Source organism: Pleurodeles waltl, chromosome 7 (genome assembly GCF_031143425.1).
Source record: "Pleurodeles waltl isolate 20211129_DDA chromosome 7, aPleWal1.hap1.20221129, whole genome shotgun sequence".
Classification (NCBI taxonomy): Eukaryota; Metazoa; Chordata; class Amphibia; order Caudata; family Salamandridae; genus Pleurodeles; species Pleurodeles waltl.
Genome location: NC_090446.1, coordinates 1,387,215,638 through 1,387,239,787, shown reverse-complemented (window position 1 = coordinate 1,387,239,787; position 24,150 = coordinate 1,387,215,638). Strand labels below are relative to the sequence as shown.

Sequence of the window (24,150 nt, the reverse complement as noted above, 5' to 3'; positions counted from 1 at the left end):
TAGCAGGTCACTGCCACTCAGGTGCACGAATGGATGTGCCACTCCCAGTTTATCCGAGGCCCTGAAAAATGCACAACAGTGATAAAATAGGTTCACCACTGTGATCTTTGGTGATGTATAAATCTTATAAAAAAATGAGTCAGTGTATATGATGCTCGTTTATTAACCTTGAAAGGCAGAATTGCTGTCTTCATTGGAAGCAGTGATTTGCAGTCACACCAAATCCCAGTAGCAGGCACAAAAACCCAATGCGGGTCTTTGCAGGAGTTTCTGGTGGTATTTGAAATGGTACATAATAGATACTATGTGAGAAAGTGTCTCTGTGTAATTTGCTGGCCATTCGGACTTCTAGGCCAAACTCGCCAACTTAAACCCTTTGTGTATGACCAACATATGTATGACAGTTCAGCAATGACATGTTTATTTGAAACTTTATACTGTAGCACACGTTGCCCAGGGTTGTCCAGAGTGCTAAAACGGAAGGAGGGCTAAGTGACAGCAGATTATTTGAGGGAGTTAGAGCCCCGCCTTATGTGTTGAATCCTTCAGCTGTCCCTTGATGTAGCCGATGCTTAATCAAGAGCTGATCTGCATAGATCTGTACTGAATGGAAGCTAAATTGAAGCTGGTGAGATTGAAACTTGAGCTCCGAGCTAAGAGGGTTCCAATGTCCCGAGTCCGGTGGTCTAAAGATCCTCCTCCAGGGCTTTGCTTCTTGAAGGAACACTGCTGAATCAGGTGAGAAATGGCCAACGACACGTTTCTGGCTTGTAGAATAGGAGTGAAACTAGGTGGGATCTTTGCTTTACAAACTTTTATGCACAGTAGAAGAGCTTTAAATTGATGCTGCATTCCCCTGGAAGCTAACGGATGTGCTTTCACCTCTGGGTTAACAGGTTCATGCCTCAGTGCAGACATATTCCTCCTGACTGAAGTTAAATTCTATGTCAGGACCGGAGGCTCAGACTATGCATATTTTCTTTACTTTCCATTTTCAGCAGACAATCAAATACAAGTTAAACAACACTACATTTCCCATGACCACCTCTCAGACACATGCCCAGCCACAGAGACCCAGCCCTATATAACACTCTTGCAGCTAAACAGCTTCCTCTTTCTTTGCTGCTTCGCAGCCAGTTAAGTGCATTGCTATAGTTTACCATTTGCATGTTTGCTGTTGTTATTGTGACTTGCTATGGTTCTTTAGCACCTTATAGGCGAGGTTCTGAGCGTTTGCCTTCAGGCGACGAGTGCCGTATCCTTTGTGCTCCTCAGGAGCGGCACATTTGGTTAACCGTATTTATGTTAAGGGTATTCCTGCCTTTACTTTCAGCTTTTGTATTCAGATTTTCACAGGGCAGCAGCTGTGTGCTTGTCAGGGGAGTGTAGCTGGCTACGTCTCACGTAGGGCGACAATAGGGGGACAGCTCCCTAGCGTCGCTCCCTTGTTAGGGAGGCATATGGCCAGGAGGGGCCTCCGTACTTAGGGAGGGTGGGCCACCCCTCGTTTATGGCCCTCAAGGTGTGAGGAGTGAGGCCAGGAGGTCTTTTTAAGGGGTGACCTGATGCGGGGCGTATAATTCCTAAAAATACTAGAGACGCTCTCGGGATAGCAGCCTGTAATTAGCAAGTAAGGGAGGAGCACAGGTGGGGGGGCCTCGGTTATCTCGAGATGCCATCCCCGAGGCTTGGCGGAGTTACAGGGCGATCCTAAAGCTTCAAATTGATTAAAAGGCCTCCAGATGGTGTTTCCTAGAGCCAAAAGCTATTCCTCAGGCTACTTGGAGCCTTTACGGCGGGGCCTGGGATGACGCAACGGCGCTCCTTAATCCCGCAAGGGACAGTTGGAATCCTGAGCAACTGTGGAGACTGGCCGGGGTCTCGCTCTGACTTGTCAGGAGCATGACAACATTGATAAAGTGGAAAACCACAATAAAGGAACAGAGAACACCAGACGGAACAGCTCTAGCTTTCTCAGGATGGGTGTCGGCCAATGTTTAAGAATCTCATCTCCGACACCAGGATCGCCCGTAAGCTAACCCAACCTGTGTAAATAATAAACTTGCGACATTTTATACCCACAAACGTTGTCCTAGCATTTATTATGTTGCATGCATGATATTGTGGTAAACACCAATTGCACACACCCTAAAGGACTAGGGGTAGCAGCGCTATGTTCTTCCTCCCTGAGGGGCGGCTTGCCGCCCTTGCTTCATTTAATCTCTGGAGCAGGAGAAAAGGGGAGTGAGGACGTGCGACTGCCAGTCGTGCAGTCCTCTTTCTGTTCTTATCGTTTGGGCACTCATGCACATGCGCAACACGCTGGACTTCCGATCTCGGTGCATGCGGGCTCATTGAAATAAATCTGAACATGGAGGAGATGCGTTGTCTCCCACCCCCTGCCCCCACACCCTCTGTTATGCCCTGAAATGTACTTTTCCTCACCCAGGGTTGAAATAATTTAGCATAGGTTTTGCCTATAGTCATTTGGCAGGTCCTCCCTCCACATTTTGTTTCAGTCATATTAAATCACCTCACGGTTTCTATTGATTTACCTTAGGGGTTTTAGTGGTTTACTTCCCCTGATTGCTCCTACTGATTAGATTGGCTTTGCCTTTCTACTGCCTTTGGTCCTTACCTCCTGAGGTGTGCATCTCTGCCTTGCAGCCAGTGAAGATGTCTGAGTATGAAGGGGAAAACATGGAGGATTATTACTATGATGACCCTTTGGGGTCTTTGGAGCAGGACCTAGTGAAAGCGCTTGACACTGGGGTGCAACAATCTTTAAATAGAGCCCTCATAAAGGCCATTAGGCCCCTAAAACATCACCTGCATGGATTCGCAGAGCAGTAGAGATGGATTCCTCACTTTCCTTCACACAAGGACGATGTCCCCTCGGCCTCCCAGGCCCAGAAAATATCAAAAGCCCCAGAAGGCCCCCACGTTGCTGATTTTGAGAAATTGGCGCAATCACTAACAAAGGATCACAACTATAGCATTCCTTCTGACCCCATGAATGCTGATCAGCAGGATGACTCAAGCTCAGCCTCTTCTTCCCACAGTTCAGATCAAGGGGATGACCCTGGTCCTCGCAAACACAAAAGAATGACGTGTCATTCTCACGTGGCGCAGCAACCTAAAGCCCTTACCTTTGAACCTGGTGATACTATTCACCCCTAGATCTACTATGTGGCTTCCACCTCCTGAAGTAGCGGATTATGTACAAGCTCATATCTGACAAGTGTTTGACAAGGATGTCATATCTCAACTGCGGTCCGAGTGCCCTAGATCAGACCTCCCAAGCAAGATCATGGAAACCCCAGAAATAGATCCTACCTTGGTAATGTACCTGAAAAAATTCTCCAAGGATCCTAAGGAAGGAATTGATCGAGCTTGGCAGGGCTGCCAGGATAAATTGCTGGATGTTTCTGGCCCTCTATCAAAAATCTTTGAATTGGGTTATCATGCTAAGGAGTCAGGGACCCCATCAATCCCTTTGTCTTAGAAAGATAGGCCAAAAGGGCCTTGTGCCTGCAGAGAAATGTGAGCCGGCAGAGAAATGTGAATCTCCAGTGAACAACGCTGCTCCATCCTTCTCAAACTTGACCCGAAACTCACAGAGCTTGCTACTTCTGAATCAGGTCCCATAGCTCAGTGCCTGTTATTTGAGAATCTTTTTTTGAAGGAACTGTCGAAGTACGTGGCGACTTACAGCAATCTGGATAAAGCTCAAGGGTCTTTCAAGAAGGTCTTCCGCCCCCTTTTTGGAAGGGTAGAACACTTCAGGGGGCACGCGTTCCGTTGTGGCTTCAACCAAGGCCCGCAGCGAGGTTTCTATTACCAGGGCAGTGGAGGAAATCAAGATTCCGCTTACACTTCCACATTCTCTCCTTCCTGCTCCCGAGCTGGTTGCAACAGTTTCCGGAAAGGAAGATTCAGAGTGTCACAAGGCTCCTTCCTGCTGGCCTCATCGATTCAAGCCATATTTCCCTTTCCCATTACTTCACTTTTGCTACTTAGCGCTTTGAGGCTACGGCCGGAACGCGCTTTACAAATACATTACCATGTACTTCAAAGACTCAAGATTCAGCATCTCTAAAAGGCTCTCAGTTATTCGTAACAGATTCCTCTTTCGGAGGAAGCGAGGATGGAAATGTCCTGGTGGTTGTACCACATGGAGGCCTGAAATGGCAGAGCAATATTCAGGTCAACCCTGGAGATAATAATAGAGTCCGATGCCAGCCGGTGGGGTTGGGGTCCGATTCCTTGGGGGTCGCTGGTCCAGAGCAGAACTAGAAATCCACATCAATTGTTTGGAACTTCTAGCAAGTTCATTTGCGATTCAGAGTCTCTCTCCCAAGACCGATTGTTGCATACTTCTTCGTATGAACATGTCAGCAGTGCAATATGTGAACAAGTTAGAAGAGACAAAGTCCCGCCTCCTTGCAGAGACAGCCAAGGATTTTTGGCACTTTTGACTCTAACACCGGATTTCAGTCGTAGTGGAGTATCTCCCAGGTCAGAACAATGCTGTGGCGGACTGGCAGTCTCAGCACCTTTGGGATTTCAGCGATTGGAGACTTTACCCGAAGGTTTTCCAATGCGCTTCACGGTCCTTGGAGCCCGTGCTCAATGGATCTGTTTGCTTTGCACCTCAACCAACAACTTTCAAATTATTTCAGTTGGCATCCAGATCCGGAGGCCCAAGCCACCAGCGCTTTTTCTCAGGATTGGCCCCCCTTTCTGGGTTACGCTTTTCCCCCCGTTCATGATGATTAGCAGGGTTTTGGCGCAGTTGAGATACCAGAAGGCAGAGCTGATCTTGGTAACTCCACTTTAAAGAGCACAAGCGTGATTTCCAGTAATTCTGGAGATATGTGCCTGTCTGATTCTGACCCTCTTTCCATTGGAACCTCCTTCTGGACCCGGTGGACCTCCCTCATCGCCTGATCCTATTGGAACACCTCTCCCTGACGGCCTGAAGAGTTTTCAGGAACTATGGAGCCTCCCAAGCATTTCTCAAGCAGCTGATGCTTTCATCGGCCAAGTGTGGTCCTCATGCACACACAATCGATATGCATCCGCGTGGAGACTTTGGTGTGATTGGTGCAGTGAACGGGGTGCAGATCCCATTTAAGCAGATTGTTGTCATAAAACTTTTTTTCCTCTGGCCTCCGCGGGAATGGCGTATTGAACGAGAAACAATTTTAGATCTGCCATTTCGGCAGGCCATTTACCTATTAAGGGTAGGCACATAAGGGAAAATCCCATCATGTGTAAGTTATTGAGAGGTATTCGAATGGCTAACCCTCCTCAACCTAAATATTTGGTGTTGTGGGGCGTTACCGTGGTTGTGCGATTTTTGGATTCCTGGCCAGAAAATAGGTATCTTTTTAGGAAGCAGCTTTCTGCCAAAATGACCATGCTCTTATGCTTGATTTCTTGTAAACGTGTGTCCGATGTGCGAGCCTTGGATTTTTTTCTAACTCACAACAAACTAAATGTAATTCCAGGTCAGTATCTTAACCAGCTTTTCTCGATAATTCTAAGCTTTGTGTGGTACAATGTTTGAAAGCGCACGAGGTAAGTACCGCTGAATTTCTTGCCGATATGGGTGGTCAGTTGTTAATTGCTTTACAAAAGCCTTTTCGGCCAATTTCTTCTGCTACTCTGGCCAGATGGATGCGATTGCTCTTGGGTGAAGCAGGTATTGATACATCCATGTTTGGCGCCCACTCAGCTAGAGGGGCTATGGCTTCAAAATCTTTTACTTTGGGCTCTCGTTTAGATGTGAGCTCAAAAGCAGCTGATGAGTCATCAGAGTCCACGTTTAAGTCATTTTATTACAAACGTATGTGTGGTTTCTGTTGTGGAGCTCAGCTTTAAACAAGCATAAGTGGAGCCTCCGGTCCTGACATAGAATAAAAAATATTCTAGCATTCGCAACAATAATTTTTAATTCTGTTAACGGCACGGAGGTGAGGATTATCCTACCCATTCACTTGCAAGTTGCTCTGTGCAGAACTATATACTGATTTTGTTAATTGATGTTGATTTTTGTCTTCCCTCACTGATGTCGTTAAGTAATTGTTTTATTATGTCTTTTTCTGGACTAGCGTTTACGGCTTTAGTGTTTCTTACTTCCTTATCACGGACTGAAGACAAGTGAGTTGTGCTGCATTGAGGTTCTGGATGCAGGGAGTATGCATCGCTGTCTCCTGTATTCTTCGGGGGATTCTCCTGTCGGCTGTTGGAGTCGGTGGTTGCTAGATTCCTGAGATTTGAAGTGATCAAGTCGAACTCCAGCTGGAGCTGATGGTGATCTGTTCCTGTTGGTTTTTTATCCTGTAGTTGCAGGTTCGCGAACTGTTTACCTGTTTTGGTGAACTTGTGCAAAGAAAGAGGAGGATATTTAGCTGCAAGAGTGTTACATAGGGCTGGGTCTCTGTGGCTGGGCATGTGTCTGAGAGGTGGTCATGGGAGATGTAGTGTTGTTAAACTTTTATTTGATTGGTTGCTGAAAATGGAAAGTAAAGAAAGAGAAGCATAATCCTCGTCTCTGTGTCCCTAATAGAATTGAAAATTCTTTCTGCGAATGCAAGGAAATGTTTTACTCTACATAGGACAACTCTGAATGGGGCAATGAACATCCACGAAGTTTTTGATAGATGTTCTGCGTACTCCAAATATAAACAATCCCCTTAGATCTCTTTACAACTGTGTTGTTTTTGCAGGACACGGTTTCTCACCTACTCTTTGATGGTAGAATGAGAGGGAAGAAACGTGCAACTTTTGATGGCCCTAACATGTCTATGATTATTTTGCTAGAGTGAATGTCAGGAGCTATGGCTTACTGCTTCTGGCTCACCGGATGCGGCTGAGCAATACTCTGCTTGCACCGAGTCTACTTCAGAGAAGTGTGCAACAATGTTTTAGAGAGGTGTGAGTATTGGTGCTGTCTGGTGTGAGCCTTTGTGCATCTAAAGAAGTTGCTTCCTGACAATGAACGTCATTTCCCAGCAGTCCCTGAACTCTAACATTGTGGGGAGATAGCAGCAGCCATCTTGGATTATTAGGTATAACTTCTCTAGTATTTCGTGGCATCCTTGATAGGCAATTGTGATATGATGTTTAAAACAGTATCTTGGAAACTGGATTCAGGATACCCATTCTATGATGAGCAGTTGCTTCTTCTGGACTTTTTGGAGGACATTTGGACTACAGGTAAGTATTCTGAAAATCAAGTTGTGTTGAGAAAAAAAAGCTTTGATCGATTTTCAGACATTTACTTTTAACTTTATTAAGGACTGTAAAGATTGTTACACTGAATTGGGATTTGAGCCTGTGACAGAACTATAAGAACTCTCATGACAAGACAGTATTCCACTATGTGGGTAGTTATAGTTGTGACCACGTTTCCATAGGAAATGGTGTTTTTGGTTTGCCAATAACTTTAGAGCTGTTTGACAAATCTTTACTAAACTTTCAAAAAAAGCCTCATCCCCCTCAGCTCGTTCCTGGTTTGTTTAGGGGTGATCCATCAAGTGGAGAACGAGAAAAAGGTAGGGTCCTAAAACGTTTTTTCATCCATCTAGTTTTCCATAGAAAAATTTAACAGCAGTACCATAAAAACAGCTAAACGAAATTTCACCAAATTTGGCAGAAAGCTAGATCTTGGTCCACACAGAGTGCTTTTTGAGATTTCGTGTAAATCTGTTCAGTAGTTTTTCAGAAATTAAGGTTAAAAATGTATGTTTATTTCACACCATGGAGGATCAGCGGAGCCAACAGATGTGAAGATACGATCCGGCTGCCTGTCACCACATCAACAAAGATGTGGTGGCTGCCATTTAAGGACTTCTGTACTCAATCCTCAGTCCTGGGAAAACAAGTGAGAAATCACTCATTAAATGTTATTCTTGAAGAAGGGTGGGAAAGCTCAGAGGTTGGAGTTTTGGTTTCGAAATCCAGAGGAGGATGGATTTTTAGTAGCAGCTGTGAGTAGGGGTCAGACAAATTCATATCCCCCAAAACGCTGCTATTAGAGTTTGGTGTAATGAACACAAAGTACACGTCTCCAGTATGACATGCCTATGACCATCGTCTTTTGCTCTGCCTCAGTATCTAGTGGCCTTGGCAGGTTCATATCACACATGGGCCAAACCCGGTTTGCTGCTCTCCTTTTGTGAAGCCCAGAACTGCTTTTGGTCACATGTCCCCTCAGTGGCCTCACAATTTGTGGGTTCTTTTCTTGATAACCCAATGTTGGATTAGTTGCTGGGTGTGATGTGTCTAGTCTGCAGTCATTTTGACTGTGATCCTCAAAGCTGTGGAACAACACAATGATCACAAATAAACAAAGGAAAGGACAATAACCGAATCCCTGTTTTCCAGGATCCCGTTGAAGAAGTTCAGCTCAATCCGACGTACCCTCAGTGATGGCGGCATCCCCCTCAAAGAGCTGGATTTCGGAGGTGGACAGGAAGAGGAGCAGAATGTGGGACTGAACTCTGGCACAACTGGGTATCCAGAGAAGCTGACCAACTATATGGATGTAAGTGTAGCACCTCATCGTTTCTGCAGGCAGGGTTAAGAACGGCTGGAGAGGACTGGGAAATGTAAGTCAGGTGTCACCTGGTGATAGAGGACCCTTTATAATTTAATCATCACGTGGCAATCAGTGCAGTTGTTCATTTTAGACCAGAACACCGGAATACTGATCGTAAAAATCTGAATGCATTGGAAATGAGCTCATGATCACCCCTCAGTGCACCTGTCATTAGGGTTACACCTAGAATGCACACGTTTTTGTATGAAATCTCAACTGAAGATGGGGGAGAGATGCTGCCCTCAGAAGATGATAGGTTCAGCCCATCAGCCAGTTCTTCCATCTCCAGAAGAGCTGCTTGGGTGGGATGCATATTGTGTCCGTCGGAGCAGGCCTTCTTGGGGGTGCGTGTAGCCAGCAGGCCCTGAAGCGCATGCTCTGACAGGCAAAATCTGCACATGCACAAAAATTGGAAAACATAACAAAATGTATACTTTGGACTTCAAACTTTTAGGGTGCACCGACTATGACTGGCCGAGGCCTGCTGTGCTAATACCCGGGCTTGAGGAAGAACCTGTACGGTCCCTTGTGCGCCCTCCGTGTGGATCGCGTCACATTGGCCCCCGAAGGTCAGACCCCATCCTGACCCTCGTCATTTGCAACATCTGTCACTAACACCTGTGAGTCATGAGATCTTCAGCAACCCTAAACCTAAACTGGAAGACCAATGAGGTCTTCCTGATCGACATACTGTTATAAAACTCAAATGAGAAGATTTTAATCAGCATGTATGTTTTAGTGTTTTATTATGGTTTGCATTAAGTTACATCAACAGGTTATGTACATGAGGGACGAACGTGCATGATGGGGTGTCATTGGTGAGAGGTGCACGCCCAGCGCCGAGACCATGAAGCGAGCAGGCTGCTCGAGATATGAACAGTATTTTCTTCTTTTAATAAAAAAACAACCACTGGCCACAACTTTGCCCACAAAGAGCCACCTCTCACAGGAGAGCTCACGTCAACTTAAGTTAGTGTGCTTGTGAACGGCTGTTTTGACTTACTGCTACTTAAGTATTACCTTGACCCTGAAAAGAACATTTTTATCTAATGGCTTACTTACAATGTAACGTTGAAATATTTATGTTTATTCACTTAATGATGTCATTATGTATTATTTATTTATGTAGATCTTAATTACGTGAATATCACGTGAATCATTTGCCCAAGGTTCACTTAATTATTAATTTTTTGTCATTTTTATGTATATGCCCTGAGTGTGGCACATTAGGACGCGACTCGGGAAATCTTTCCCTTCAGACACTTTAACATGAGAATGGATGGAGCATTGTGGGATAATTTAATAGAGTGAAGAAAGATGGCGTCTTGCACTTAATGTCCTTTGGGTCATTCCAGAGTTAAAGTGTGCACAGAGTGCTCCTTAAGTAGAGACCTTCAGCTTCCTTTATTTAACATAATTATTTTCCTCGGAGGGCAGATTCCTTGGGTCACCCAGTGCCAAAGTGCCCATTAGTCCTGGTTGCACACTTCTAGTGCCGCTGGCCACATCCCAGAGCGGGATGGGCTTCCATGGACTACGGCTGGTTACAAAAAGGGTTCCACAAGAACTAACGTAGACTAAATCGATTTTTCAGTCTTTTTGCTATGTGCATTAAAAGGGTAAAGAAACCAATTTTACAGAAAATAAATGTGGGGTTCAATCTGAGGCGAAATCGGTTTCCTAGGTTCCACAGAGTGGAAGCAGCAAAAACATGTTGAAAACTAATGTTTTCCTTCCTTTGATGTCGAAGTGCAAAACGTGATATAAGAGTGTGTATGAAGCAATAGGAGCAGTCATCCTCTGACTCTTGCCGCCTTGTTGGTCTTTAATGTGGGCAACTTATCTAAAGCATGGTGATGTCTGCTGTACGGCGGTCGGTGAGGCCTGAGAGGAATGCTGTACTGTGGTAGGGTGCGAAGACGTCTCAGGAGAGCACTTTACCACAGTAGAATGTGATGAGGCCTCAAAGGAGCTGCGTACCGTAGTTGAGTGTGGTAAGCCCTGGGGAGAGCGCTGTACTGCAGCAGGGTGTGATGAGGCCTCAGGAGAGCGTTGTACTGAAGTAGGGTGTTATGACGTCTCAGGAGAGCATTCTACTGCAGGCGAGTGTGGTAAGGCCTCTCGATAGCCCTCTACTGCAAGAGAGCGTTGTGTTGCGCTAGAGTGTGGTGATGCCTCAAGAGAGTGCCGTACTGTAGTAGGGTGTGGTAAGGACTGAGGAGAGCGCTTTACTGCACTTACCAGCCCTTCTGAGGGAGGAAGCAGGCTACTTAGGGGTCATCTATTGGTACAACAAGTGCAGAGGTACCAGGGCCAAGGTGTGTCACGAACCGACCATACCCAAAAGATGGCTGTTTTGTCAGTACCCTGCCGGCGGGCAGGGGACAGTGTCTTGATTACACTGGAGTCCCTGGCACCTTGCTACCCAGCTCTGGCTACTGCTCTTTGGCACAGCTGGAGACTCCAGACTTCTAATGCCACTGCTAGTGGGGATGCTGCAGACTGGGCCTATACAGAGGGAAGCCCAGCCGAGGTCACTATACAGTTGGGATTGATGGTTTCTGACTTGTTTGAAGCACTCTTATTGTGTTTGCATTTCATGGGGCGACCAGAGTGACGAGCTGCCTGCAGAATAGTGCAATATTAGCTCTGCTGGTTGGGAAAGGGGGCGTGCAGGACTCAGGATCCGTGAGTGGCAGGGGTGCATGGACCACACGGGTCAGCGCTGAAGACTTGAAGGTATGCCTGAGTGTAGAAGTATCCCGTGTGGTTGGGCCGGTGGTCTCTCCAGCCCTGCAGGTGCATAAGGACTCATCTCCTCTCACTGCAGTTCAAGATGCTCATGAACTTGTCCCTGCGATTTGTGGGTAGCAGGTGAAACAGGTCGAGGTGCACCAGAATCGGTGCTGCATCTGAGGGAGCAGCATTTGAGCCGTCTTAGAACAGCACCTGAAAGGTGGGGCATTGGCGAGCAAACTTTCTCAGAGAATGTTCCATAAACACACATTGTCAGAGTAAATAGGTCCTGTTGGACCTGACTCTTTCTGCAGGGTTACACCAGAGTTTTGCCTTCCCCTGCCTGCCTGCCTTTGCTGAACATGTCTTTTTTGGCTTTTATGACTGTGCTCTTTTGCCCTGCTAACCAGGGGTAAGGTGCTTGTGCTCTCCATTGAAAACATTATAAAATTGGCTTACACCTGTTTGGTGCATTTGAGTCGGCCTGGGCGGAGTTCCACTCTGCAGAATTCCGCTGAGTTGATAAAAAACTCTGTGGAATTCCGCAGAGGTGCAGTTTTGTGTGCCGTGGAGTGGCACCCTCTCCTGAATGCGCCCGATCTTGGAAACGCTAAGCAGGGTCGGGCCTGGTATGCTCTTCTGTGAGCGCTATGATGTACAACTATGTAAACTAGTGTATAGTGTTATAAGTTGCATTTTAGGGTATTGGAGGCCCAGTAGTTGGCAGAAGAGAACACAGTCATGGAATGAACTTTCCTGTTGTGGTGGAGCAAGTAGAATTACCAGGTTTGCACCACTAAAACCAGTGTAGCCTCAGGAATGTCCACGAACGATCAAAGTTAAAAGATCAGCTGTAACCCCTCCTGCTTGGGTGCAGTTAAAAGCTGGCAGAAAAGCCAATATAAGGGACCTAGCATGAGGTGCGTCCATTATTAACCAGTAGGGCCATGACAAGGGTTCAGAGTGCAGGTCCAATGCACCACTGGTCACCGACCAAGGTGACTGGATGCATCAGGTGTACTCTAATAGGGTTCTATTACACATGCTAGTTTCCTCCGCCTATTAGTTAACTAATAATATGAACAACTTGTGTTCCTTCTATAGCCAGGCAAATGTGTAGCATGCTTATTGACTCTTTCTCCAATTATTTCTCTTTTCTGTCGCCATGGTGTGCATATATCATGAGACTGAGCGCTGTGGTGGTGGGGCATCCTGCAGTCCTCTCTCCCTAATGCATTCTCCTTGATGTGTTACTAAGAGTGAAACTAGCCACAGTGCAGAAAGGCCAGTCATTTATGTCATGACAAACCTTCTTGACGCCATCCGGGTCAGAAACCACATGATGTGGACGCGCTCACATCCTGCTGCTGTTAGTGTAGTACCAAAAGCGTGCATGCCTCATCTTCAACATGACTTGGCCCTTCACCGGCCTTGCCCCCTCCGCTGAAATGGGTACACATTCCATACTGAGTCGTTATGTAGCAGGCAGTTACAGGTTTGATGTTACACCTTCTCTACGCCATATTGCAAGGTGCACCTGAGCCATTAAGGCATCTGAGCTAGCCCATAAAGAGGTCAAAGGCATGTTCACTGTTGTTACATGTCCTTGCATGTGCCTGGTTGTAGGCTTATTTCACTGCTCCTGCTAGATCATGCAGAGACATGACAAGCTAGTGCTTCAGTGACCACCCCAGGGTGTACAGGCGTATGCAGATGTTGAAGTGTCACCAGTCATTAATAGTGGTCAGTTGGCATTACAAGGGAGATACATATATTATCCCATGTTCCTGCAGTAACTTTGGCAATTACAGATTTCTTCACTGTGTCCATTGTAAGAATGGAGGTACTTTTCTGTATTACAGTCACTTGTTGATTTAGGGGTGATGCACAAACATAATGACAGGGAGGATACATGATATAAGAAGGGACTGGTCCTAAAGCTACATTTGAGCTGTTGTGCATCCACAGCAGTGGTACAGAGGGGCAGGATGCTGTCCATATCTGTGTGATGAGAATACAAACTCAGGACATTTTGAGGCTTAAGGCAAGCTCTGATGAGCATAGCCCTTCTCATGGCCCTGTGGCACAGATTGCTTCCTTCTCTTGCATCTGCGGTCTTTGGCCACATTTTATAAGCCTTCGAGACACCTTAGATCTTCATCAGCAGCTTTAGCAGTAATCCCCTCTGTAGAAAAGGCCAGATGGGGCGGAAGGTCCTTGTCGGATCAAGGTATAAAGCTATGTAATTCATTGCCTTTATCATTGCGGCTCACCGACCAGGAACTAATTTTTAAGCGGCTACTGAAAACATGGCTATACTGATCTCTTTTATACTCGCTGATAAGTTCTGCTGAAGTGCTGGGAGGCCTTCAGGTAGCTATGCGCTATATAAATTGATTTAACATAACATAACAACATTAGCATTAGGACCCTGTGTATAGTGTTATGTTCTTCATGTAGCCGATAGGCATTGGTGATTTGTTTTTGCTACATAATGCTGGCTTTGAGTGAGTTAAAGGTAGAGGTGGACCACTATAGGGCCACATTACGATTGTCCTAGGACTTGGGGGTATCAGTAGCCCCAGGGCCTTAGGATTCTTAAGAGTGTGAGTGTGACCCTGTTGGCCCCCTAAGAAATGAGGAATTACTGGGAGGATCAGTAATTTCCTCACCAGATTTCCTAGGTATAACCTGGGTTTTTCACCTCGAGCTCTTATAATTGTGAAGGGGCTGGTCTTGGGTATGGAGTTTACTCCTGCTTGATGGGGTCCTTAATTGAGTTCCCTGCCAAGGACCATCATTCTTGCATCATAGTCCAAGGTACAGAAATCTATCGACCTTCGTCTCACCCTATATTTGGTGACCATCATCAATGGTGGATGGGTCACCAGGTGAAGGGTTTCCGCCAACAAAGCCAGCAGAGGCTCCACCGGTGGTAACTCTGTGGTTCCCCCATCTCAAAATGGACTGGGGCAACAGCAAGTTTGATGGGGTAGGTAAACTGCCAAGTTATGGTAACTCACCTGCTCTGCCAAACTCTAAATGGCCACTGTAGTGTGCATTGTTGTCAGAATGCAAAATACTAGACTTGAAATCAGTAATGTTTGTGAAAACTATAAGAGCATTTGCCAATAATTACCATCTGCTGTGGGGTGGAGAAGTCCCAGTGTTTCACCTGCAGCTCTGAGATAACTAGTTCTAAGGACAGCCCTGCACTTTATTCAGCCTTCGTGAAGGGTGATGGACAAGTTTACAAATTTGCAAAGTTTTCAGAGTTGCTTACTTTGCCACGTCCGTGTGAAAATCTGTAACAAAGTACGTTATAACTGTTCTTTTTTAACACTAACAAAATGAGACTGTGTGCATCGTAGAAAACAGTTTCTTCTCCTTCATGTAGTCAAGCGCTACCGTGCACAGAAAAGGTCAGCAAAAGGTAAACTTTCAGAGAAAAATTTGCAAATATTTGCCACTCTTTTTAGAAAAGCTTTTAGCAGGTTAACAGTCCAGATAAAAATCTGCAGGCATTTCCCAGCTTGGGTGGGTTCAATGGGAGAGAAAAGTGCCTCTCTATGACTCTCATTACAAGTTAAGGACATCAGTTCTGATCCCTGTGCACACGCTTGTTTGCACAGAGATCAAATGTAGGAGGTTTGTGATAAGTACCGCACCCTGGTAGTTTATCTTTGATAGAATCCGGTATGCCACGCCTGACAATATTTATCGTGGCAAAGGCCTGAGAAAAAGGCAAAATATGCACAATTCAGTGTGTCAAAATTCCAAATCTGCATGCAATGCCCCGTTTTCCAATTGAAAATTCCGAACAGGAGTTGTTTGCTATGGGTAGTAATTACCTCACCCTGGAGTAATGGCATTTATCACATATGGTAAATACCCCATCCTATTCGGTTCAACTCGTAATGAGGGCCTATATGGTGAAAATAACCTTGCTTAAAGGCCACTGTAAACCTGGAGTCTCCACCAACAGCAAAAAGCTGGAACTTCACAAAACGCTGGGAACGGAGAGGGGTTTGCACCTTGTTACTCTGGATGTGTGCAGTAAATAGTGCAGTCGTGTATGCCTGTTCCTTTGAGTCATTAGAAGAATGCTGTAGTGCAGAGCTGTTTGTGGTGAGTCCCAGCATAGAAGAGTCACAGACCATTCCCTTCTCACCCACACAAGCCACTCGCGACCGGCCCATTGGGCCTGACGGAGTAGAGGGTGGTCGAGCGCACAACCATAGACATTATTCACGTATGAGACAAATGCATGTTCAAGGGTCGCCTCCAACATGCGTTCCACACCAGCCACTATCCAGCCCCCTTCACGAGAACCAGAGACCCACCAGTGGAACAGCGTTTGTGTGGATCTGGAGGTAAACTACAGCCCTGCAAGGGAAAGGAAAGCCTGGAAATACACAAAGAGAGGGGAACAAGGAGGTTTAAATCAGATGTCAGTTTCTGTAAAGCAGAGAAGCTCCCTCCCAAGAAGAAACTAGCCAGACAGAGAGTCCTTAAAATGATGCGCCCAACCTCACCCTGACTGCAGCACGTCAGACACAGGGTACAACTATATGAAGTTTGTGAGTGGAATCTTCTTTTCCTGCTTAAGACTGGACCGCTATTGTACTTACACCTGTATTCATACACTTATGAGATGCAGAAGTGTGCTTGCTGATGGGCTGCATGCTACCCTGTGGGTGTACTTGGTTGCAAGGGGGTGTGTTTCAGGTGTGGCCTCCTCAGGAAGTGCTTTCGATGCTGTGTGTGACCTGTTTCTGTTACTGCACCTTGACATTTAGTCAGGCGAAAGAAGTGAGAGGTAGGACACGTATGCTTCTAAGCCACTAACCTAGGGATCGAGTAAGGCGCGTGAATGCAGTGTGGCCTTTGTGGGACGTGTTTTAGTGTCACATGTGTGTGGAAGAGGCTGCTCATGTGTTAATGTGGAAGTGTAGCCATGTTTATGTATGGAGTGGAGCATTGAAGAGGTAGCTGCACATGTGGTTGTGTCTACCAACCTTGGTGATCTGTACGAGCATTTGATGCTTGTGATCCTGGGCTCTGACTCGTCCATGCCCTCCTAGTGGTGGGAAATGGTTCTGTCTGCTGGTGGTGTGACCCTTTAGTATCATTTTGGGAACAGCCATGTCTTCAGTGCCTGTGAGCTGCACGGTGCCGGCGTCCAGGTCTGTCCAGCCACAAAGCAGAGACCAGCTGTCGGGTAAGAGGTGAAGCAGAAATGGTATCTCTCTGGCAAGCATACTCACTAACGAGAGACACTTTAGGACTCACTCCTGCTGACTGATATCACAGAGCTGGGGCAGGAAGACCAGAAGGCTTCCCTAGTGAAAATTCCAATTTGATGTTCACAAATAGATTTCAGTGTCATACTGCATTTTGGACACTGAATTGTAAAAATATCAACTTAAACGAAAAGCTCCTGTTAGACAAAATCCATATGTTTACAATTTGATGCATTAGAAATTAACCATTTGCAGATAGCCAGCTGGAATTTCCACTAGGATGGGTACATGCACTATCCTTTGTGGAAAGTTTGGGAGGAGGAGAACCCTGGCTAAATCCCTAATACACATACATGGATGCTAAGTTTTCTCTCAAAACTATCGGGTAAATGGCTGAGATCTTTGTTGTTCCACCACCTATTTTGCAAGTCCAGTCTCCTCTGGCTGGTGTAGCCTTTGCTTTTGCTGACTGTAAACATTTGCTTGTTGCTAGTAACTGCTGTGTGCTCTCTTTCAGGCGCAGTATTACGGCGAGATTTCCATCGGTACCCCTCCCCAGACGTTCACCGTCATATTTGACACTGGCTCGTCCAACCTCTGGGTGCCTTCGGTCAAATGCTCCTTCTTCAACATTGCATGCTGTAAGTATGTAGAGCAGAAGCAGGACACAGGCACACCCACAGTGTCTCCTGTTGGAAATGGGGCCGCGCTTGAGTCTTCATGGAGTCTAGCACCAGTGATCCGCTCTACCACCTAACCATAGCTGGTCATCTATAGTGGGCAACTGAAAAAACAACCTCACTTTAGGGCGCGTCAGTGTACTTCTCATAACAATTAGCACGCAAAAAGGGATACACTCAGTGGAGAGTCAATAGCCAAACAAAAACCCATGCGGCTTATGCACTGTTGGTTGAGTTGGTACTCCACTCAAAAGTGGCAAACTCTCGTCTGTAGGCACAGAGATTTCTGCCACGCAGGCGAATAAATGTATTTATGGCAGACTGTATTATACCAGGGCAGCGAAGTACATCCCTTCTTCACAGCACTAAAGAATGTGCCCTGCCGAAGAGGCTAGTGTTGTGCCCTCAGTCTGTTCAGGTTCACATCATCTGTGGATCTGAGGCTGCAGATACTGCTCACAAGACACCTCAGATAAAGAGGCCCCGAACCATGCAAAGCTCTAAAGGGGCAGTTTGACCTCGGTTGTGAACAGTACATTTTGTAATCCCCATGCAGTTTTAGTAAGAGCACTTGCTTCAGTGTCTTTCCTGCCCAAGACTTCTCAATTACATTGATGTTTCTGGCAAATATTGAAGTTGGTACCTGCTGCATCCTCCTGTTATCTCAGTGACTGATTACAGAGTCTTCTCTCTGAAACTACAGCAAGAAGGAGGGTGGGAGTGAGACCAGTGGCAGGCCCCTTCCACTTACTTACATACTGAAGCGTGCTAGGGAAGTGCGGCTGGGCGGGCCATAGTGAGCTACCGGCTTAAGTAGCTGAAGAAGGGGCTGGTGAACACGGTTCCAACAAAACATTATTTCATTGTTTATGGTCCTCTTCTGTCTGCAGACAACGTGCTAAAACAATAATAAACACTATTAAAGAATACCCTAGAGAGGAGTGTGGATGCGTACACCTTACCCAGCACTGGGTCATTTAATGCTGGAGGAACTTCTTGGGCATACCCGCTGGGGCTCCTCAGGGGTTCACCACCCCACCACTGGGCAATCTAATCCCAGGGGTTCACCTGCCTCTCACTGGATCATCTAATCCTAGAGGAACTCCTTAGGTGTACCTAGAAAGGCTCTACAGGGGTTCGCCTCCCCACCACAGGGCCATCTAATGCTAAATGAGCTTGCGCAGTGTATCTTTGGGGATTAGTCAGGGGTTCGCTCCCAATCACTAGGAACTCTGGGGGTGTACCTCTGGAGACTCCTCTGGAGTTCGCCTTCCCATCACTGTGCCGTCTAATCCTAAGGGAAGTCCTGGTGTGTTTGTACTGATACTGTTCAGGGGTTCACCTCCACAGGCTGGTCCGTCTCATCCTAAAGGAACTCCTGGAGCGTACCTCCAGAGACTCCTCAGGGATCCGCCATCACTCGATTGTCTAATCCTAGAGGACCTCCTTGGGCGTTCCTCTAGAGTCTCCTCAGGGGTTTCCTCTGAGCTGGCTAATCCTAGAGGGACTCCTGGGGTGTCCTTATGGAGACAAGTAGGCTCTCTTACACTAGGAGACAAGGTTTGGGTTGTATCCATGGAGATACCTCTGGTATTCACCTCACCAGTCTATAGCTGGGCTCGGCTTTCGTCCATAGGACCTCGTTGCACCACAAGGCGCACTGCTTCTTTTCAAAGCAGGTGATGTACTTTTTGACTGTCTTCATCATTCTCTTGTTCTTTCTGATACTTAGGGGTGCACAAGCGATACAACTCCGACTCCTCCAGTACCTATGAAAAGAACAACACCGACTTTGCGATTCGCTATGGCACCGGCAGCTTGACGGGCTTTCTGAGCCAGGACACAGTTACTGTAAGTGAATAAGATGGCGAGGAATGAATTGCCAACAGGACCCTCTCCACAAATCTATACCTCAGAGCTTACCCCATGCTCATGATACCTTAAGGCTCCCACGCATTTGTTCTGCAGAGCACTGATATTTTTGTATGCCCATAATGTAAGAGGTCCAGGGACAGTGTTTATCGTTAAAGGCCCCGCCTGATGTCTCATGTCGGCTAGGTAATGCTCGTATGAAGGGTTACTAATGTACACTTTGTGTTCAGGATAATTCCCTAAAAATCATATCTTGTGTTTGCAAAGAACTGGAAATCTATTGTGGTATAAAACAAGCGGATCTTCTTCTGAGATTATCTCAACTTTACAGTCCCCAAATATTCTAAATATAACATATTTATTTGTGAACACATTCAACCTTGATGCTGAACTAACAGAGGTTTGTAGTTACCTAACTTGGAGGTACTCATTTTATCAACCCAAGAAGGATGACAATCTGAGTGGACCCTCAGAGATTTAAACTGTTACGATGAGGTTAAACACAGATTGAATGCATTAGTCCTCTGCATTGATTTCCCTTAATTTTGCTTTGCTATTACCCCAAGAGTGAAACAATATTATTGTGGCGCCGCTGAGGTGGTTTCTCATTTAGTTTTCGCGGTGTTAGTGAAATGTCGAGTTTAAGCCAGCTTAGTCACTTCACTATAAGAAACCTGTTACTTCTGGACCTGTTCAGCCCTTTGGTCCAGTAAGGTGCTGTGCCTGCTCCAGTTCGGTACTTCAGTAATGGTGACCTTCTGTGTCTGTACTTGGTCAGTCCTTAAGTTCTAGTGCCTGCTCAGGTTGTACCAGTTCAGACTTAAGATCCTAGAGAGCTGCTGTGCCTGTTCCACCTAATTCCTTCAGTTGTTGTGACAATCTGTGTCTGTACTTCTTTAGCTCTACGATCCCAGTTTAGAAACACCAACTCTTCAGGAACACGCCATTACCAGTGGGAGAGAGCATGGTCTGATACATTGCCGGTCACAGGGAAACCTGATTGGATTTGTTTCCAAAAAATACAGAGAGTCATTTAGAACTTGTAATGGAAAAACTCCAGTTTATGGAGGAAGTGCCAAATCCAGAAGCAAACCTAGTGGCAGAATATATACCACCAGAGTAATAGTACAGTGAACGAGACTCCACTTGAAATTCTCTTTTGGGTTTAGAACCATCTCCACAACTGGGAGGAGGTTCAGATATCTCCCAAACTTTCAATAAGCCCCAGTATTCATAATTCAGACTTCTGACTTGAGGGAGTGGAGAGCTAGCCAATAGTATGAATGAAGATCCTAAGTAGGTCATCAGTCAGAAGCAGCTGGGGGGGCAGCTGGGGGCACTAGGTTGCCATTAGGGACTGTTGGCACAGCCATTGCTATCCCTGGTATCAGGCATGAAGATAGGAGCAGGCTGTTTCTGTAGTTTCCACTCCTTCCCAGACTCCTAAACCTAAACCAGAGTAGCAAATAAGAGGTTTTTGAAGAAAAGGCAAGGGGTTAATGCTGTGATGTCATCAAGTTCAAAGTGTGAGTGATGTCACTCGCGTTCCCCTGGGCTTTGTGTTGAATTGACATTCAAGGCTCAGCTGTACTATGGGATACTGATGGCGAATCATTCTCACTCAGTCTCGAGTACTCGCTGCCTCCATCTCTATATCATCTCCCTTTACATTTCAACCCAACATGTGCACTGGGTGCTGCAGAGATGCAACCCTGCCCCAGAACACGATTTGCACACCTACACTTCCACCTGTCTTAGTGCACAGTTCATTTCAAAACACAAGATGAACAGTTCCATAGAATAGGGCTCCACGCTACCTACTAGGGCAGGAGTCACAAAGTCTCTGCAAGCATGTATAAACTAGGAACAAGGGCCCTCACCATCCGGTGGCATGCTTCATCATTGGGCCATGTTCCTTGTCAGACTAACGTTGCAATGCCTGACGGGCGATTCAAGAGGGCTCTTTACCAGAGATCTTTTTGATAAATTTGCCAAAGGTAAATGCAAGCCTGAGGGATTAGATGAAAGAAAGTGTTTAAAAAACTGACTAAGGGTGCCACGAAGGCCAATCTTTATTCTAACCTGACACCCCTGTCAAGATTAAACACAGAAGAAGGGGAAGCAAGATATAATGATCTGGTTCCCTCGAAATAGTATCTGATGTGTGCCTAACACCTCAACTATCGGTGTCTGCATAGAGGGATCGTGTGTGGGTACTTCCTGCAGTACAGAACCTGAAACCTGGTCAGATTTCGGGTTCTGTAGTGTAGGAATGGCCCAATGATGAAGCATGTCACCAGATGGTGAGTCAGGGCCCTTGTTCCTAGTTTATACATGCTTGCAGAGACCTCGTGACTCCTGCCCTAGTAGGAAGCGTGGAGCCCTATTCCTTGGAACTGAGCATCTTGTTTTTTGATATGTAATCAGGGAGACTGATGCACTGGACCATGTAAATCTCCCATTGTTGCCCCCTTTTCCTCTTTCTGTTAGTGCACAGTTCACCTGGTCTTGTTTGTATCCCATGGGATTGCCAGCTTTGTGAATGGTTGAGTGAAAGAGGTATATAAGCTTCATGCTTATAAGCATAATCCTACATGGCATCCCCTTATCCACATGTTACTACCGTACACATTAGCCTTCCTTTTTCTTCCCCTCACATTTCCCAAAACGTTAGGCCTTCAAAGCACTTCATGATACACGTTCCGTGCACTTTTCCCCAACCATGTCAGCATGCTGCCCTGACTTGTGTCTCAATTCAGCACCCACTAAAGTGGCTTTTAACCAACTCATCTATCCTTGAGGCCCAAACATTAAGCAAACCTGTGAGTACCAGGACACTATGACTCATAATCGTTTTCTTTGGTGTATGGAATGCCTAACCTGCCTGAAACAATTCTTTCTTTGTTACTGAACATTCTGACTCTCACTGTCCAAGTTTACTCTTCACAGATCTGGGTAGATTTCGAAGACATACTCTGCCACAAAAGCCCCAGTCCCACACCAGTCATGTCTTCTTCCACCGCAATGGCAGCACAGTTGGCATACTCGTCGTTCATGTGTGTTCCCTTCCCAAAAAACAATCCCTTCTCCACCTCATTCAAATACTATTCATCGTAGTTATTGCCCATTCCGAGGCAAATATTCTGACACCTATCTCCAGGGCAATCAGTTCTTTCTTTGAAGACTTTGATTCTGACCTTGAACAGCTAGCACCCACCACACTACTAATTAATATCGGAGGTTTTAATTTAAACCTTAACTATAAACTTACAACGCATTGTTTTCTCAACTCCTTTTTGATCAGTCACCGCTTAACACATACACTACACTCATGCAGAACAACCGTGCAATCATAAACCCTTCGTCCTCGTACACATCACAAACACACTCACCACCTCTCTCCCTATCACCGACGCATCTCTTTCTGATCATCATATAAATATCAACAAGCATCTCCGCAAAACACTACCATCCGGTTATTAAAAATTAAACACCCCCCTGGTTTACTGCTTTCATTTTGAAATTAAGCACACTGCTCGCTTACATCTCTGCAACAAACTGATTGAATTATTGAACAGGGCAAATCAAGTAAACACCCTTCTGCTTCCACAGTATTTTCCCCTCGCAGCCTGTCATCCCCATCCCTGGATCACCCCTAACACTGAAAACCGAGATATGCATGTGGTGATCACTGCACGCCTACAAACACACAAAAAAGCCTGAGGCACATTATCATGTACCAAAGATGATACAATGCCGGTCTGCTTCTGTAATAGACTCACTTCAACTCCACCCTAAGTAACTTCCGTGTTGATTTGCAACTTACTGAGAGCGTATTTACTACAAAAGCATCTTTGCACTAAGAATAGTCAACTGCAGGTGTGAGAGATGATCTGCGAACCAGCATAGATTCGGAGTAAAAAAACATTGGCAAAATAAGTATGTTTCTAAAGCTTCCCTAAAAGCAGAGTGACCGTGTATGGTTCTGAAATTGTTCCAGAGGTGTGTGACCAGAAAGCCGAGAGACTGTCCACCTAACCATGATCTCTTGAACTTGGGAACAGCAAAGAGTAGCTTGAGGCACATGAGAAGATGATGTTATACAGGGAGAACAGGCGAGGACCCGCAAATCAGCCTCGAGGGACTCCAACGGGTAATAAACTAGTTGGAGAATGATTAAATTGGAAGGTGACAATGAAGCATTGTTCAGAGAGGTATCAAGAAAACCCATCCAGGCTGGCCCAGTGATAACGGGGGTCATTAGGGTGGATAGTAGTGGAAGGTAATGAACAACGCCGAAAGCTGCAGACAGGTCCTTTATTAAGGATAAATGAGAGGTGGTTTTGATGAAGATAGTTATGTGCAAGCAGGCAGTTTACTGGAGTGATGAGCACAGAAACAGTTTCTGGGAGGTGGAGCACTCAGGCTTCAATCCAAGAGGTAGCATTTAAATTGTTCTTTTATGCAGGTTTTCCCAGTGTTAAAAACAATGTACAATGATGCAGAGAGCTTTTGAAAGGGACCCTTTACTTGCTAATGAGTCAGCAAAGATGGAGTTTGCCTTAAGAAACATAATTGGACCTGTTAAGATGAGCCTCTTTCCGGGGTTCTGATTCCTCCATAGATTCAGTAAACTTGTTTCAAGCAGGCTGAGATAACGTATGTTACAGTAATCTAGAGTACACAAGCTGAGATCACCTGGGCATGATATTCAAGAGGCCTGCATTCCTATCCACAACTTGCACTCTGCACCAGGCAGAACAATCACACATCCTCTATTCTAAACAGCAGGTGTTGCTTTGGCTCCTTTTCCAGAATCACTACAACCAGACAAAAGGTAGACACATTCACTGTCCCATCACCACCTTTTACATCACCGTGACTGTGCAGGCACACTCTCATAGACTGCATACTCACTGCCACAACACTCAGAGAGCTCAGCCCCATTCTCACATCTGCCAACCCATTATACACTGTCCACCTGTCCCAGTCAGCATTCAACCCTTGCAAC

The 24,150-nt window shown here is 45.9% G+C and overlaps 1 protein-coding gene across 1 annotated transcript in view; it reads left to right on the top strand.

The window, feature by feature from the left end:
• The window catches only part of LOC138246381 (cathepsin D-like), a 111,061-nt gene that overhangs the window by 25,127 nt on the left and 61,784 nt on the right, over positions 1-24,150 (top strand). The window contains exons 2-4 of the mRNA XM_069200949.1: positions 8,395-8,554; positions 17,105-17,228; positions 19,000-19,118. Of these exons, the coding sequence (XP_069057050.1) occupies positions 8,395-8,554; positions 17,105-17,228; positions 19,000-19,118 (403 nt within the window). The remainder of the gene's footprint in view (positions 1-8,394; positions 8,555-17,104; positions 17,229-18,999; positions 19,119-24,150) is intronic.